General features: G+C 52.5%; 1 protein-coding gene across 2 annotated transcripts in view; it reads right to left on the bottom strand.

Annotated features, from left to right (window-relative positions):
• LOC145340195 (kinesin light chain 1-like) overlaps positions 1 to 11,780 on the bottom strand; it is a 40,277-nt gene extending 28,497 nt beyond the window's left edge. For both annotated transcript variants that reach the window (XM_080184623.1, XM_080184624.1), the window contains exon 1: positions 11,671 to 11,780. In XM_080184623.1, coding sequence (XP_080040749.1) covers positions 11,671 to 11,682 — 12 coding nt within the window. In that variant the 5' untranslated portion in view covers positions 11,683 to 11,780. The remainder of the gene's footprint in view (positions 1 to 11,670) is intronic.
• Positions 11,781 to 15,539: the final 3,759 nt, after the last annotated feature.

Raw genomic sequence — 15,539 nt, 5'->3', positions numbered from 1 at the left:
GGGCATCATGATCAGCACAGGCTTGGAGGGCCGAAGGGCCTGATCCTGTGCTGTATTTGTCTTTATTTGTTGAAGCCCGAGGAACACACGGTTTAATATAGAGGGAGGAATGAGACACAGACATAATAAGAACATAAGAACATAAGAAATAGGAGCAGGAGTAGGCCATCTAGCCCTTCGAGCCTGCCCCGCCATTCAATAAGATCATGGCTGATCTGTTGTGGCTCAGTTCCACTTTCCCGCCCTCTCCCCATAACCCTTAATCCCCTCTCTTATCAAGAACCCATCAACCCGCTTCTTAAAAATATTTAGCGAGGCAGCCTCCACCACTTCAACGGGCAGAGAATTCCAGAGATTCACCACCCTTTGAGTGAAGAAGTTCCTCCTCAACTCCGTTCTAAACCGCCTCCCCTTTATCTTGAGGCTGTGCCCCCTAGTCCTACTGTCTTTTTTGAGCGGGAAGAGTCTCTCCACCTCTATCCTATCCATCCCATTCATCATCTTATACGTCTCAATGAGATCTCCCCTCATTCTTCTAAACTCTAACGCGTACAAGCCTAGTTTATTCAGCCTCTCCTCATAGCTCAATCCCCTCAACTCCGGTATCAGCCTAGTAAACCTCCTCAGACAGAACCGTACAATTGTACAAACAGTTGTACCTCTCTATGGAGAGATGTACGATGGTAAGATAATAGCAGTATCTCTGTGCAGACATCATTGGTGTGAGGAGAGACAGAGAAATACACAGAAACAGAGAGGTTGGAAGGACATACAACAAGCTCATACAAATAGGAGTAGGAGTATAAAAATAGGAGTAGGCCATTCAGCCCATCAGGCCTGCTCTGTCATCTCACGAGATCATCACTGATTTGAATGGTTGTCTTCCTTCCACTTTCCTGTCTGTCTCCCATAACCCTGGACCCTGCCTTGTTGACGTGAAATCTGTCTAACTCGGCCTGGAGTCTATTCGCTGCCCCAGCCTCACTTCTCTCTGGGGGAGAGATTCCCAAAGACTCTGAGAAGAAACTTCCCTTCAGCTCCAGGGGACACCCCCTTATTCTGAATCTGCCCCAGTTCCAGATCCCCCCCCACAAGGGGAAACATCTCAGCTCCCACTCTCAGTAGGGTGGAGAATTGCTGGAATTTTCTGCCCCATAGGGTGTTGGAGGCTGAACATTGGAAGTATTTAAAGTGGAGGTGGATAAATATTTGACAGATGGAGGAACAGAGGGCGATGAGGAAAAGGCACAGAAAAGGAGGTGAGGCCGATATAGATCAGCTATTATCATATTGGGGGATGGTGGGGCAGGCTCAAAGGGTCTGGTGGCTACTCCCACTTCTATTTCTCACCTTCTGTCACAGCCCCTCAAAACTTTGCTTCAATCCAATCACCTCTCATTCTAAACTCCAGGGGGAATGGGCCTAATCCTGTTTAACATTTCTTCATAAGACAAATTCCTTCATCCCAGGAATCCATCAAGTGAACCCTCTGAATTGCTTCCAAAGTGAGTATATCCCTCTTCAGGTAAGGGAGCAGAACTGTAGATACTTCTTTTGGTACGGTCTCACCAACGTCCCGTACTGTTGTGGTAAGACTCCCCTGCTTTTATATTCCATCCCCTTGGATTGAGGCTAATATTCCATTGCATTCCCAGTTACTGACTGTAGCTGCATGCTGATATTTTGCAATTCCAGTCCAAGGGCACCCCCCCAGATGCCTCTGCCCCATGGTATTCTACACACTCTGTTTAAATAATATTTGCTTTTGGCTACAACATAATTGGTCCCTTTAGCCAAGTTCCAAATACAGACGGGAAATAATTGAAGCCCCAGCATTGATCCACGTCTCTCTACACTGTTTTTAACATAAAAGTGACCCACTTATCCTGATTCTTGTTAGCTAGCCAACTCTCTAACCACGCTGATATATCACCCTCCAACATCGAGCTCTTATCCTGTACCTTTCCTGTGGCACTTTATCAAATACCTTTTGGAAATCCAAATACACTACATAAGAATTAGAAGTGGGTAAATCCAGTCCTTCGAGCCTGCTCTGCCATTCAATCAGATCATGGATTTGAGAGCAGGGAGAGATCAGCCACCTCCCCACCTGTTCCCCTTATCCCTTTTTTATCAGAAATATATCTGTCTCTCTCCTGGAACCAGTGATTCAGACTTCACCGCACTATGGAGCAGCGAGTTCCACAAATTCAGCACCCTCTGTGAGAAGTGGTTCCTCCTCATCTCGGTTTTAAATCTATTGCCCCTCGACCGATCTGTGACCTCTTGTCCTGAACTGCCCCACACGGGGGAAACGCTTGGTCTACACTTACTTTATCAATCCCTTTTAAAATTTTATATACCTCGATCAGATCCCCTCTCATCCCTCTAAACACCAGCGAGAAAAACCCAAACTGTTTAATCTCTCCTCCTATGTCAACCCCTTCATCCCCGGAATCAATCTGGTGAAGCTCCTCTGAACTGCCTCCAATGCCCCACACCCTTCCTCAAATAAAGAGACCCAAACTGGACACAATGCTCCCAATGTGGTCTCAACAACACCCTGTACAATCGCAACAAAACACATCTACTTTTATACTCCAGTTCCTCTGCAATAAATACCAACATCCCATTGGCCTTTTTATTACGTGCTGCACCTGCATACTGACCTTCTGCGATTCACAGACACCCAGGTCCCTCCGCCCCGAACACACGCACCCAGGTCCCCCCGCCCCGAACACACGCACCCAGGTCCCCCCGCCCCGAACACACGCACCCAGGTCCCCCCGCCCCGAACACACGCACCCAGGTCCCCCCGCCCCGAACACACGCACCCAGGTCCCTCCGCCCCGAACACACGCACCCAGGTCCCCCCGCCCCGAACACACGCACCCAGGTCCCCCCGCCCCAAACACACGCACCCAGGTCCCTCCACCCGAAACACACGCACCCAGGTCCCTCCACCCGAAACACACGCACCCAGGTCCCTCCACCCGAAACACACGCACCCAGGTCCCTCCACCCGAAACACACGCACCCAGGTCCCTCCGCCCCAAACACACACACCCAGGTCCCTCCGCCCCGAACACACGCACCCAGGTCCCTCCGCCCCGAACACACGCACCCAGGTCCCTCCGCCCCGAACACACGCACCCAGGTCCCCCCGCCCCGAACACACGCACCCAGGTCCCCCCGCCCCGAACACACGCACCCAGGTCCCCCCGCCCCGAACACACGCACCCAGGTCCCTCCGCCCCGAACACACGCACCCAGGTCCCTCCGCCCCGAACACACGCACCCAGGTCCCTCCGCCCCGAACACACGCACCCAGGTCCCTCCGCCCCAAACACACGCACCCAGGTCCCTCCGCCCCAAACACACGCACCCAGGTCCCTCCGCCCCAAACACACGCACCCAGGTCCCTCCGCCCCAAACACACGCACCCAGGTCCCTCCGCCCCAAACACACGCACCCAGGTCCCTCCGCCCCAAACACACGCACCCAGGTCCCTCCGCCCCAAACACACGCACCCAGGTCCCTCCACCCGAAACACACGCACCCAGGTCCCTCCACCCGAAACACACGCACCCAGGTCCCTCCGCCCCAAACACACACACCCAGGTCCCTCCGCCCCGAACACACGCACCCAGGTCCCTCCGCCCCGAACACACGCACCCAGGTCCCTCCGCCCCGAACACACGCACCCAGGTCCCCCCGCCCCGAACACACGCACCCAGGTCCCCCCGCCCCGAACACACGCACCCAGGTCCCCCCGCCCCGAACACACGCACCCAGGTCCCTCCGCCCCGAACACACGCACCCAGGTCCCTCCGCCCCGAACACACGCACCCAGGTCCCTCCGCCCCAAACACACGCACCCAGGTCCCTCCGCCCCAAACACACGCACCCAGGTCCCTCCGCCCCAAACACACGCACCCAGGTCCCTCCGCCCCAAACACACGCACCCAGGTCCCTCCGCCCCAAACACACGCACCCAGGTCCCTCCGCCCCAAACACACGCACCCAGGTCCCTCCGCCCCAAACACACGCACCCAGGTCCCTCCGCCCCAAACACACGCACCCAGGTCCCTCCGCCCCAAACACACGCACCCAGGTCCCTCCGCCCCGAACACACGCACCCAGGTCCCTCCGCCCCGAACACACGCACCCAGGTCCCTCCGCCCCGAACACACGCACCCAGGTCCCTCCGCCCCGAACACACGCACCCAGGTCCCTCCGCCCCGAACACACGCACCCAGGTCCCTCCGCCCCGAACACACGCACCCAGGTCCCTCCGCCCCGAACACACGCACCCAGGTCCCTCCGCCCCGAACACACGCACCCAGGTCCCTCCGCCCCGAACACACGCACCCAGGTCCCTCCGCCCCAAACACACGCACCCAGGTCCCTCCGCCCCGAACACACGCACCCAGGTCCCTCCGCCCCGAACACACGCACCCAGGTCCCTCCGCCCCGAACACACGCACCCAGGTCCCTCCGCCCCAAACACACGCACCCAGGTCCCTCCGCCCCAAACACACGCACCCAGGTCCCTCCGCCCCAAACACACGCACCCAGGTCCCTCCGCCCCAAACACACGCACCCAGGTCCCTCCGCCCCAAACACACGCACCCAGGTCCCTCCGCCCCAAACACACGCACCCAGGTCCCTCCGCCCCAAACACACGCACCCAGGTCCCTCCGCCCCAAACACACGCACCCAGGTCCCTCCGCCCCAAACACACGCACCCAGGTCCCTCCGCCCCAAACACACGCACCCAGGTCCCTCCGCCCCAAACACACGCACCCAGGTCCCTCCGCCCCGAACACACGCACCCAGGTCCCTCCGCCCCGAACACACGCACCCAGGTCCCTCCGCCCCAAACACACGCACCCAGGTCCCTCCGCCCCGAACACACGCACCCAGGTCCCTCCGCCCCGAACACACGCACCCAGGTCCCTCCGCCCCAAACACACGCACCCAGGTGCCTCCGCCCCAAACACACGCACCCAGGTCCCTCCGCCCCAAACACACGCACCCAGGTCCCTCCGCCCCAAACACACGCACCCAGGTCCCTCCGCCCCAAACACACGCACCCAGGTCCCTCCGCCCCAAACACACGCACCCAGGTCCCTCCGCCCCAAACACACGCACCCAGGTCCCTCCGCCCCAAACACACGCACCCAGGTCCCTCCGCCCCAAACACACGCACCCAGGTCCCTCCGCCCCAAACACACGCACCCAGGTCCCTCCGCCCCAAACACACGCACCCAGGTCCCTCCGCCCCAAACACACGCACCCAGGTCCCTCCGCCCCAAACACACGCACCCAGGTCCCTCCGCCCCAAACACACGCACCCAGGTCCCTCCGCCCCAAACACACGCACCCAGGTCCCTCCGCCCCAAACACACGCACCCAGGTCCCTCCGCCCCAAACACACGCACCCAGGTCCCTCCGCCCCAAACACACGCACCCAGGTCCCTCCGCCCCGAACACACGCACCCAGGTCCCTCCGCCCAGAACACACGCACCCAGGTCCCTCCGCCCCAAACACACGCACCCAGGTCCCTCCGCCCCGAACACACGCACCCAGGTCCCTCCGCCCCGAACACACGCACCCAGGTCCCTCCGCCCCGAACACACGCACCCAGGTCCCTCCGCCCCAAACACACGCACCCAGGTCCCTCCGCCCCAAACACACGCACCCAGGTCCCTCCGCCCCGAACACACGCACCCAGGTCCCTCCGCCCCGAACACACGCACCCAGGTCCCCCTGCTCCGAACACACGCACCCAGGTCCCTCCGCCCCAAACACATGCACCCAGGTCCCTCCGCCCTGATGCATTTTGAACCTGTTTTTTATTTAGGTAATAATTTGCCTTCCTAATTTTTCTGCTAAAATGGATAACCTCACACTTATCCACATTAAATTCCATCTGCCAAATTTTGATCCATTCTCCTGGCCTATCAAGATCCATCCGTAAACTCTTTATATCCTCTTCACTGCCTGCTTTCCCTCTATTTTAGTATCAGCCACAGATTTTGCAATGTTATACTCTGTCCCTGCTCGCAAATCATTTCTATAGATTGTAAAGGGTTGTGATTTGAGAACTGACTCCTGCCCACCCCCACCTAGTTACATTTCATCAGCTGGAAAAGGGCCCATTCATCTACATCTACTGGTTCCCCTTTATCCAGTCTGCTTGTCACATCCTCACAGGCTTCCAATAAATTTGTTAAAGACAATTTCCCTTTCACAAAACTATGACCACTGGAACACAGGTATTCAGAGCAGGGCAGGTCATTCAGCCCGGGTCTGTTCTGCCACTTGCTAATATCATGATTAATTTGATTGTGGCTTTAACTTCTCTTTCAGGAAAGTGCCCCGCACACATACAAGCACGGGAGCCTGCCCCCTGCACGTGGGAGCCTGCACGGACATGCATGCGCACACACAGGAACACCCACTGCCCCTGTGCACGCCCTGCTCATACACACGGACACCCCCCCAGCGCCCCCCCCGCTCCTGTGCATGCCCTGCTCATACACACGAACACCGCCTGTCCCGCGCACACACACACAGGAACCCCCCCACCCCTGTGCAGTATATAGATCACTGTGGAGAGATGCAAACCTTGGATGGGGATAGAGACATTAATTTGTTCAGATAAAGGAGAGTCCAAATTAGAATTCCGCTCCCCACTCAGGTGGCGGTGGGTGAGGAGTCACAGATCAGCTGAATCTTACATCAATAACAACAAATATCAGCTGCTTCCTCTCTCAAAAATAAATGTTCATCACAACACAAAATGGAAGAAAGATTCCAGTTGGCAATAAAACCACCAACTCAGAACTGGAAAAATCATTCAAGGATGGAGAAGAGATCTAGTGCCAGTGGAATTTTCAGTTCAGACTCTGCACATTAAAAAAATCCCCCAGGACAAGGAACACTGTCTGGAGAAAATAAAACCTTGATGCTTCAGTTAAAGAGATACAGGAAGACTCAGTTTTATATCACTGAACTCAACTTCAAATTAAAGCAATGGAAAATATCTGTGAGGGAGAGACATATACATAACACACAGATACACAGAGAGACACACACAGAGACAGGCAGGCGGTGGGGGGGGGGTAGAAGGAGAAGGTGGGGGGGGGGGAGAAGGAGAAGGGGGGAGGGGGGGAGAAGGAGAAGGAGGGAGGGGGGGAGAAGGAGAAGGAGAAGGAGGGAGGGGGGAGAAGGAGGAGGAGGGAGGGGGGGAGAAGGAGGAGGAGGGAGGGGGGGAGAAGGAGGAGGAGGGAGGGGGGAGAAGGAGGAGGAGGGAGGGGGGGAGAAGGAGGAGGAGGGAGGGGGGGAGAAGGAGGAGGAGGGAGGGGGGAGAAGGAAAAGGAGGGAGGGAAGAAGGAGGGAGGGAGAGAGATTCAGAGACCCACCTTCTCACTGCCAGATATAGGAGATGCTATTGTACTCTGATGTAAAAGAGTGAGCTAGTAAAGATCTGCTTGTGAGCTCTCCAGAGACAGGCTGCCGCTCTGACTGGATGGAACTGTTTCAAGGCTCTCTTTGCTCTGTGACCTTCTGCGATGTGGCACGTGTCATTGTACAGGAGCTCACTCAGTATTCCACACCCACATCCCAATACCAACCCCCTCAGCACAGAGGGAGAATCAGACTGGGAACAGGCAAAAAGCTTCACTGATCATTCTAATTAGCCTGGCAGGAAGAATTGCATCAAGACATACAGGTGGGGGAGGGGAAGGCAGACACAGAGAGAGAGAGAGAGAGAGATAAGCAGAGGAAAGGTAGATCTCCCCACACCTCATTGTCCTCAGGGCGCCTGTCTGCCTCCCCCCCCCCACCCCCCGTCTGCTGGTCCCTCAGTCCCCCTGGATCTGCCTGCCCCCGTCCCTGTCCCTCTCTTGGTCCGCCTGTTTCCCCCCCCCCACCGCCTCTCGGTCCGCCTGTCCCCACCCTCTCGGTTCGCCTGTCCCTCTCTCTCTCTCGGTCCGCCTAGCCAGCCAGAACCCGTGGGTCTGCGCACCCGCCCGCAAGCCAGAGCCTGCCCCAGTGAGTGAGCCAGAGCCCACACGTGAGCATGCGTGGTCTGAACAGGGCTGATCATCTCCACGGCCATAACCAGTAGGTTTTGGCTGTTTGGCAGTGTTTTTCAGAGAAAAAGAACCCTATTTTCACATTGCCCTCAACACTTGCTCTTTTCACCAACCCGGTGAAATTGCTGACAACAGCTTTCAGAATACAAAACAGAACTACACCCACTGCTTCAGGACAGCTGTTAGCTGATTCTCACACACTGACTGTGGCAGGTAGCACCCAGGCACTGAAGGGGTATGGGGGCAGCGGGGAGGTGATGGTGACTGCTGCACGCTACATAAGAACATAAGAAATAGGAGCAGGAGTAGGCCATCTAGCCCTTCGAGCCTGCCCCGCCATTCAATAAGATCATGGCTGATCTGTTGTGGCTCAGTTCCACTTTCCCGCCCTCTCCCCATAACCCTTAATCCCCTCTCTTATCAAGAACCCATCAACCCGCTTCTTAAAAATATTTAGCGAGGCAGCCTCCACCACTTCAACGGGCAGAGAATTCCAGAGATTCACCACCCTTTGAGTGAAGAAGTTCCTCCTCAACTCCGTTCTAAACCGCCTCCCCTTTATCTTGAGGCTGTGCCCCCTAGTCCTACTGTCTTTTTTGAGCGGGAAGAGTCTCTCCACCTCTATCCTATCCATCCCATTCATCATCTTATACGTCTCAATGAGATCTCCCCTCATTCTTCTAAACTCTAACGAGTACAAGCCTAGTTTATTCAGCCTCTCCTCATAGCTCAATCCCCTCAACTCCGGTATCAGCCTAGTAAACCTCCTCTGCGCTACACACCAGGAGAGGGCAGGGAGCAGGCGACTAGTGACACAGGCTGTGGAAGAGGAGATACCACAGTGAGAAGTGATTATTTCACACGCAATGCAGCAGGTACTCTGGTTACTGACAACAACTACGATTCTTCATCTTGCTCCAACTGTACCCAAAGGGGCTGTTTCACTGGGGCACAGAGTCATTACAGAGCAGGAAGAGGCCATTCAGCCCATCGAGTCTATCCTAGCTCTCTATGGAGCAATCCATTCGCTCTCATTCCCCTTCTCTGTATCCCTCAACTCTCCATCCAATTTCCTTGTGAAATCGTCCACTTCCAGCCCCCTCCTGGATAGTAAGGTCCAGCTCATTACCACTCGCTCTGTAACAAAAACTTTCCTCCTCACAACTCAAACCAAAAACCTTCAATCTGTGTCGCTGTGCCATAGCCAATGGGAACAGCTTCTGTTCTTTCGATAAAGCTGTTATCAGATTTACTGAGAATTGGGGTATTGGCTCAGCTACACAGAAAAGGTACAAACTAAAATAGACCACTAGGCCATTCATTATCAAGAATCGCAGGATTGTTACAGTACAGGAGGAGGCCATTTGGCCCATCACGTCTGCCCATGCTGTATAAAACACTGGAGTACTGTGAGCAGCCCTGGTCACCACACCATAAGGTGGTGATTGCAGTAGAGGGTGCAGAGTACATTCACCAGGATGTTACCTCGGCTGGAAGGCCTGGGCTATAAAGACAGGCAGGAGTTGTTTTCCCTGGAGTAGAGAAGGCTGAGGGGGGACCTCAGATGGAAAGAATTCTGAGGCACACAGATGGGGTGGATAAGAAGCCGCCTTTCCCCTTAGCAGAGGAGTCAGTAACCAGGGGCAAGAGATTGAAAATGTAAGGCAGGAGATTGAGGGGATTTGAGGAGAATCTGGAACTCACTGCCTGGAAGGGGAATAGAGGCAGGAGACGAAGTGACTAGTGGGGTTCCGCAGGGATCTGTGCTCGGACCCCAACTGTTGACATTATATATGAATGATTTGGAAGAGGGAACTGAATGTATTATCTTCAAATTTACAGATGATACAAAGTTGGGTGGGAGGGTGAGCTGTGAGGAGGATGCAGAGATATTTCAGTGTGATTTGGACAGGCTGAGTGTGTGGGTATCTGCATAGCAGATGCAGTATAATGTGGATAAATGTGAGGTTATCCACTTTGGGAGCAATAACAGGAAGTCAGATTACTACTGGAATGGGTGTAAATTGAGAGAGGTGGATACTCAGCGAGACCTTGGAGTCCTTGTGTATCAGTCGCTGAGAGTAAGTGCGCAGGTACAGCAGGCAGTAAAGAAGGTAAACGGTCTGTTAGCCTTCACAGCGATAGGATTTGAGTAAAGGGACAAGGATGTTTTGCTGCAATTGTACAGGGCGTTGGTGAGGCCACACCTGGAGTATTGTGTACAGTTTTGGTTTCCTTATCTGAGGAAGGATGTCCTTGTTATAAAGGGAGCACAGCGAAGGTTTACCAGGTTGATTCCTGGGATGGCAGGTCTGTCATCTGAGGAGAGACTAAGTCGGTTAGGATTAAATTCACTGGAGTTCAGAGGAGTGAGAGGGGATCTCACAGAAACTTATAAAATTCACACAGGGTTAGACAGGGTAGATTCAGAAAGAATGTTCCCGGTGGTGGGGGGAATCCAGAACTAGGGGTCAGAGTTTGAGGATAAGGGGTAAACCTTTTAGAACTGAGGTGAGGAGAGATTTCTTCACCCAGACGGTGGGGAATGTGTGGAATTCACTCCCACAGAAAGTAGTTGAGACCAAAATGTTATCTGATTTCAGGAAGACATTAGATATCGCTAAAGAGATCGAGGGGTAAGAACATAGAACATAGGGGGCGGCATGGTAGCACAGCGGTTAGCACTGCTGCTTCACAGCTCCAGGGTCCTGGGTTCGATTCCTGGCTCGGGTCACTGTCTGTGTGGAGTCTGCACATTCTCCTCGTGTCTGCGTGAGTTTCCTCTGCGTACTCTGGTTTCCTCTCAGTCCAAAGATGTGCGGGTTAGGTTGATTGGCCGTGCTAAAAGATTGCCCCTTAGTGTGCAGCGATGCATAGGTTAGAGGAATTAGTGGGTATAATATGTAGGGATATGGGGGTAGGGCCTGGGTGGGATTGTGTTCGGTGCAGACTCGATGGGCCGAAGGGCCTCTTTCTGCACTGTGGGGTTTCTATATTCTGTGATCTACTCTGTCCAGGCCCCTCATGATTTTGAACATTTTTACTATCCTCCTCACTGTTTACAAGCCTCTTAACTTTCTTTTCTCCAAGGTGAACAGTCCCAACCTCTCCAATAACTGAAATTTCTCATCCCTGCAACCATTCTTCTAAACCTCTTCTGCACTCTCTCCAACGTGTGGCACCCAGAACTGCACTCAATGTTTCAGTATCTTGTATAAGTTCAGTATCCTTGTTCTTTTACTCTGAGCCCCTGTTAATAAAGCTCAATGTTTTATGAACTGCTCTCTCCACCTGCCCTGCCACCTTCACTGATCTCTGCACAGATACACCCAGCTCCCTCTGCTCCTGCCCCCTTTACAATATAAAATCCTGATGGGACTGGACAGGTAGATGCGGGAAGACTGTTCCCGATGTTGGGGAAGTCCAAAACTTGGGGTCACAGTCCAAGGATAAGGGGTAAGCCATTCAGGACTGAGATGGGGAAGAACTTGTTCACTCAGAGTTGTGAACCTGTGGAATTCTCTACCACAGAAAGCTTCCTCCCAAAATGCATCAACTCACACTTGCCAGCATTGAAGTTAATCTGCTGCCTCTCCGCCCACTCCACCAGACTGTGTCCTTTTGAAGTTTTACACCGTCCTCTTCACAGTTTACAATATTTTCAGGTTTTGTCTCCTGCACACCAAGATCTGATCATTAATATACATCAGGAGAGACAAAGGTCCCAATACCAACCCTGGGGAACAATACCAAAACCCTTCCTCCAATACTTAGTCAACCAATAAACTAAATCAAACAAACCGAGGCACAAAGTTACTGTCTTCAACAAAAATAAATCACAAACGAAACCATTAAACCTTATGAAAGGGGTCATTGAGGCAGCCAGGTCCAGCAGTGCCCAGTGTGCACTGAAGGTCTTGATAGAGTCCGTGGACACCACATGCTCCCTCTCCAGGGACAGCTGGCTGTGAATATAGCTAGAGAAGATGACAGTCAGGTTGGACATCCCCCTCAACTGCCCGCTGCCTGGACCTCTTTACAACATGCTTGGCCAGGTCCAGAAAGAGGTTCACAAGGAGGTTCAAAAATTCTCTGGACTCTGAACTAGTTCCTCCAGATTGGAGGGTAACTAATGTCAGTTCACTGTTCAGAAAGGGAGGTAGAGAGAAAATAGGGAACTATAAACCAGTGAGCTTAATGTCAGCACTGGGGAAGTTGCTCCATTATCAAGGATTTCATAACTCAACATTTGGAAGGCAGTGGGATAATCAGACAAAGTCAGCATGGATTTACAAAAGGGAAATCATGCTTGAAGAATCTAGAACATAGAACATTCCAGTGCAGTACAGGCCCTTCAGCCCTCGATGTTGCGCCGACCAATGGAACCAATCTAATGACCCTCTAACCTAAACTATTCCAATGTTATCCATATGCCTAGCCACTGACCATTTGAATGCCCTTAAAGTTGGCGAGTCCACAACTGCTGCAGGCAGGGCATTCCACGACCTTACTACCCTCTGAGTAAAGAACCTACCTCTGACATCCGTCCTATAATTACCACCCCTTAATTTAAAGCTATGTTCCCTCGTGTTAGCCGTCACCATCCGAGGAAAAAGGCTCTCACTGTCCACCCTATCTAACCCTCTGACCATCTTGTATGCCTCAATTAGGTCACCTCTCAACCTTCTTCTTTCTAACAAAAATAACCTCAAGTCCCTCAGCCTTTCCTCATAAGACCTTCCCACCATACCAGGCAACATCCTGGTAAACCTCCTCTGCACCCTTTCCAATGCTTCCACATCCTTCTTATAATGTGGCGACCAGAATCTATTGGAATTCTTTGAGGACGTAACGAGTAGAGTTGACCGAGGAGAACCAGTGGATGTGGTTTATTTAGACTTTCAGAAAGCTTTCGACAAGGTCTCACATAGCAGATACTGTGTAAAGTTAAAGCACATGGGATTGCAGGTAATGTCTTGAGATGGATAGAAAGCTGGTTAGCAGATAGGAAGCAAAGAGTTGATTTCACATGTATTAGTATACAGTGAAAAGTATTGTTTCTTGTGCGCTATACAGACAAAACATACCATACAAAGAGAAGGAAAGGAGACAGTGCAGAATATAGTGTATCAATCATAGCTAGGGTGAAGAGAAAGATCAACTTAATGTGCGGTAAATCCATTCAAAAACTTGATGGTAGCAAAGAAGCTGTTCTTGAGTCGGTTGGTACGTGAACTCAGACTTTTGGATCTTTTTCCTGATGGAAGAAAATGGAAGAGAGAATGTCCCGGGTGCGTGGGGTCCTTAATTATGCTAACTGCGTTTCTGAGGCAGTGGGAAGTGCAGACAGAATCAGTGGATGGGAGGCTGGTTTGTGTGATGGACTGGGCTAAGTTCACGACCTTTTCTAACTCCTCGCAGTCTTGGGCAGAGCAGGAGCCCATACCAAGCTGTGATACAACCAGAAAGAATGCTTTCTATGGTGAACATAAGAACATAAGAAATAGGAGCAGGAGTAAGCCATCTAGCCCCTCGAGTCTGCCCCGCCATTCAATAAGATCATGGCTGATCTGTCGTGGCTCAGTTCCGCATTCCCGCCCTCTCCCCATAACCCTTAATCCCCTCTCTTATCAAAAACCTATCAACCCGTGTCTTAAAAATATTTAGCGAGGTAGCCTCCACCACTTCAACGGGCAGAGAATTCCAGAGATTCACCACCCTTTGAGTGAAGAAGTTCCTCCTCAACTCCGTTCTAAACCGCCCCCCCTTTATCTTGAGGCTGTGCCTCTAGTCCTACTGTCCTTTCTGAGCGGGAAGAGTCTCTCCACCTCTATCCTATCCATCCCATTCATCATCTTATATGTCTCAATGAGATCTCCCCTCATTCTTCTAAACTCTAACGAGTACAAGCCTAGTTTATTCAGCCTCTCCTCATAGTTCAACCCCCTCAACTCCGGCATCAGCCTAGTAAACCTCCTCTGCACTCCCTCCAAGGCCAAAATATCCTTGCGTAAGTGCGGCGACCAAAACTGCACACAGTACTCCAGCTGTGGCCTCACCAGTGCCCTATACAGCTGCAGCAAGACCTCCCTACTTTTATATTCAATCTCCCTCGCTATGAAGGCCAGCATCCCATTCGCCTTCCTGACCACCTGCTGCACCTGCAGGCTGGGTTTTTGCGACTCATGCACAAGGACCCCGAGGTCCCTCTGCACCGTCGCATGCTGCAGTTTTTCGCCACGTAAGTATTAGTCCTTCCTATCATTATTCCTACCAAAGTGGACAACCTCACATGGTGTATCTGTAAAAGTTGGACAGAGTCATAGCTGACATGCCAAATTTCCTTAGTCTTCTGAGAAAGTAGAGACATTGGTAACTGTAGCATTGGCATGGGGGGATCAGGACAGGTTGTTGGTGATCTGGACACCTAAAAACTTGAAGCTCTTGACCATTTCTACTTCACCCCCATTGATGTAATGGGGTTCTACAGGAATCTATGCTAGGATCCCAACTGTTCACATCACATTTCTTGGAGAGTGCAGAGGAGATTTACCAGGACGCTGCCCAGTTTGGACGGTAGGTCTTATGGGGAAAGGTTGAGGGAGCTGGGGCTTTTCTCTTTAGAGCGGAGGAGGATGAGAGGCGACTTAATAGAGGTTTATAAGATGATGAGGGGGACAGATAGAGGGGACGTGCAGAGACTATTTCTTCGGGTGGATGTAGCTGTTACTAGGGGGCATAACTATAGGGTTCATGATGGGAGATATAGGAGGGATGCCTGAGGTAGATTCTTTACTCAGAGAGTGACTGGGGTGTGGAATGCACTGCCTGCTGTGATAGTGGAGTCGGACACTTTAGGAACTTTCAAGTGGTTATTGGATAGGCACATGGAGCACTCCAGAATGATAGGGAGTGGGATAGCTTGATCTTGGGTTTGGACATAGCTTGGCACAACACTGAGGGCCGAAGGGCCTGTACTGTGCTGTACTGTTCAATGTTCTATATATTAATGATTTGGAAGTGGGAACTAAATGTAATCATCTCCAAATTTGCAGGTGATACAAAATTCGAGGTGAAAGGCTATGCTCCTCTGGGAGGGAGTCCATCTGCCAAGGACTGACCAGGAGCCTCAGAACTCTTGACCCAGTTGATCCTAGCACTCACACATGCTCTGCAGGTCAGCTGGGTCCATGAACAAGATGAGAAGACATTGCCCCGGCAAAGGTTTTATAGTCCATGCTGAGTTCTTAAGGTGGCTGAAATCCATCTTCTTGGGCAGCAGGGCAACACAACCCTGTGCCAGTCTTAAACTGCAGCCCCTTCATTCTGAGACTCTGCCCTCTGCTCCTAGTCTCTCCCATGAGGGGAAACATTCTCTCAGCATTTACCCTGACAAGCCCCTTAACAATCCTGTATGATTCAATGAGAAC

This window comes from Carcharhinus amblyrhynchos, unplaced genomic scaffold, assembly GCF_965287045.1.
Source record: "Carcharhinus amblyrhynchos unplaced genomic scaffold, sCarAmb.v2.hapA scaffold_832, whole genome shotgun sequence".
Taxonomy (NCBI): Eukaryota; Metazoa; Chordata; class Chondrichthyes; order Carcharhiniformes; family Carcharhinidae; genus Carcharhinus; species Carcharhinus amblyrhynchos.
This window is presented reverse-complemented; position numbering and strand designations above follow the sequence as displayed.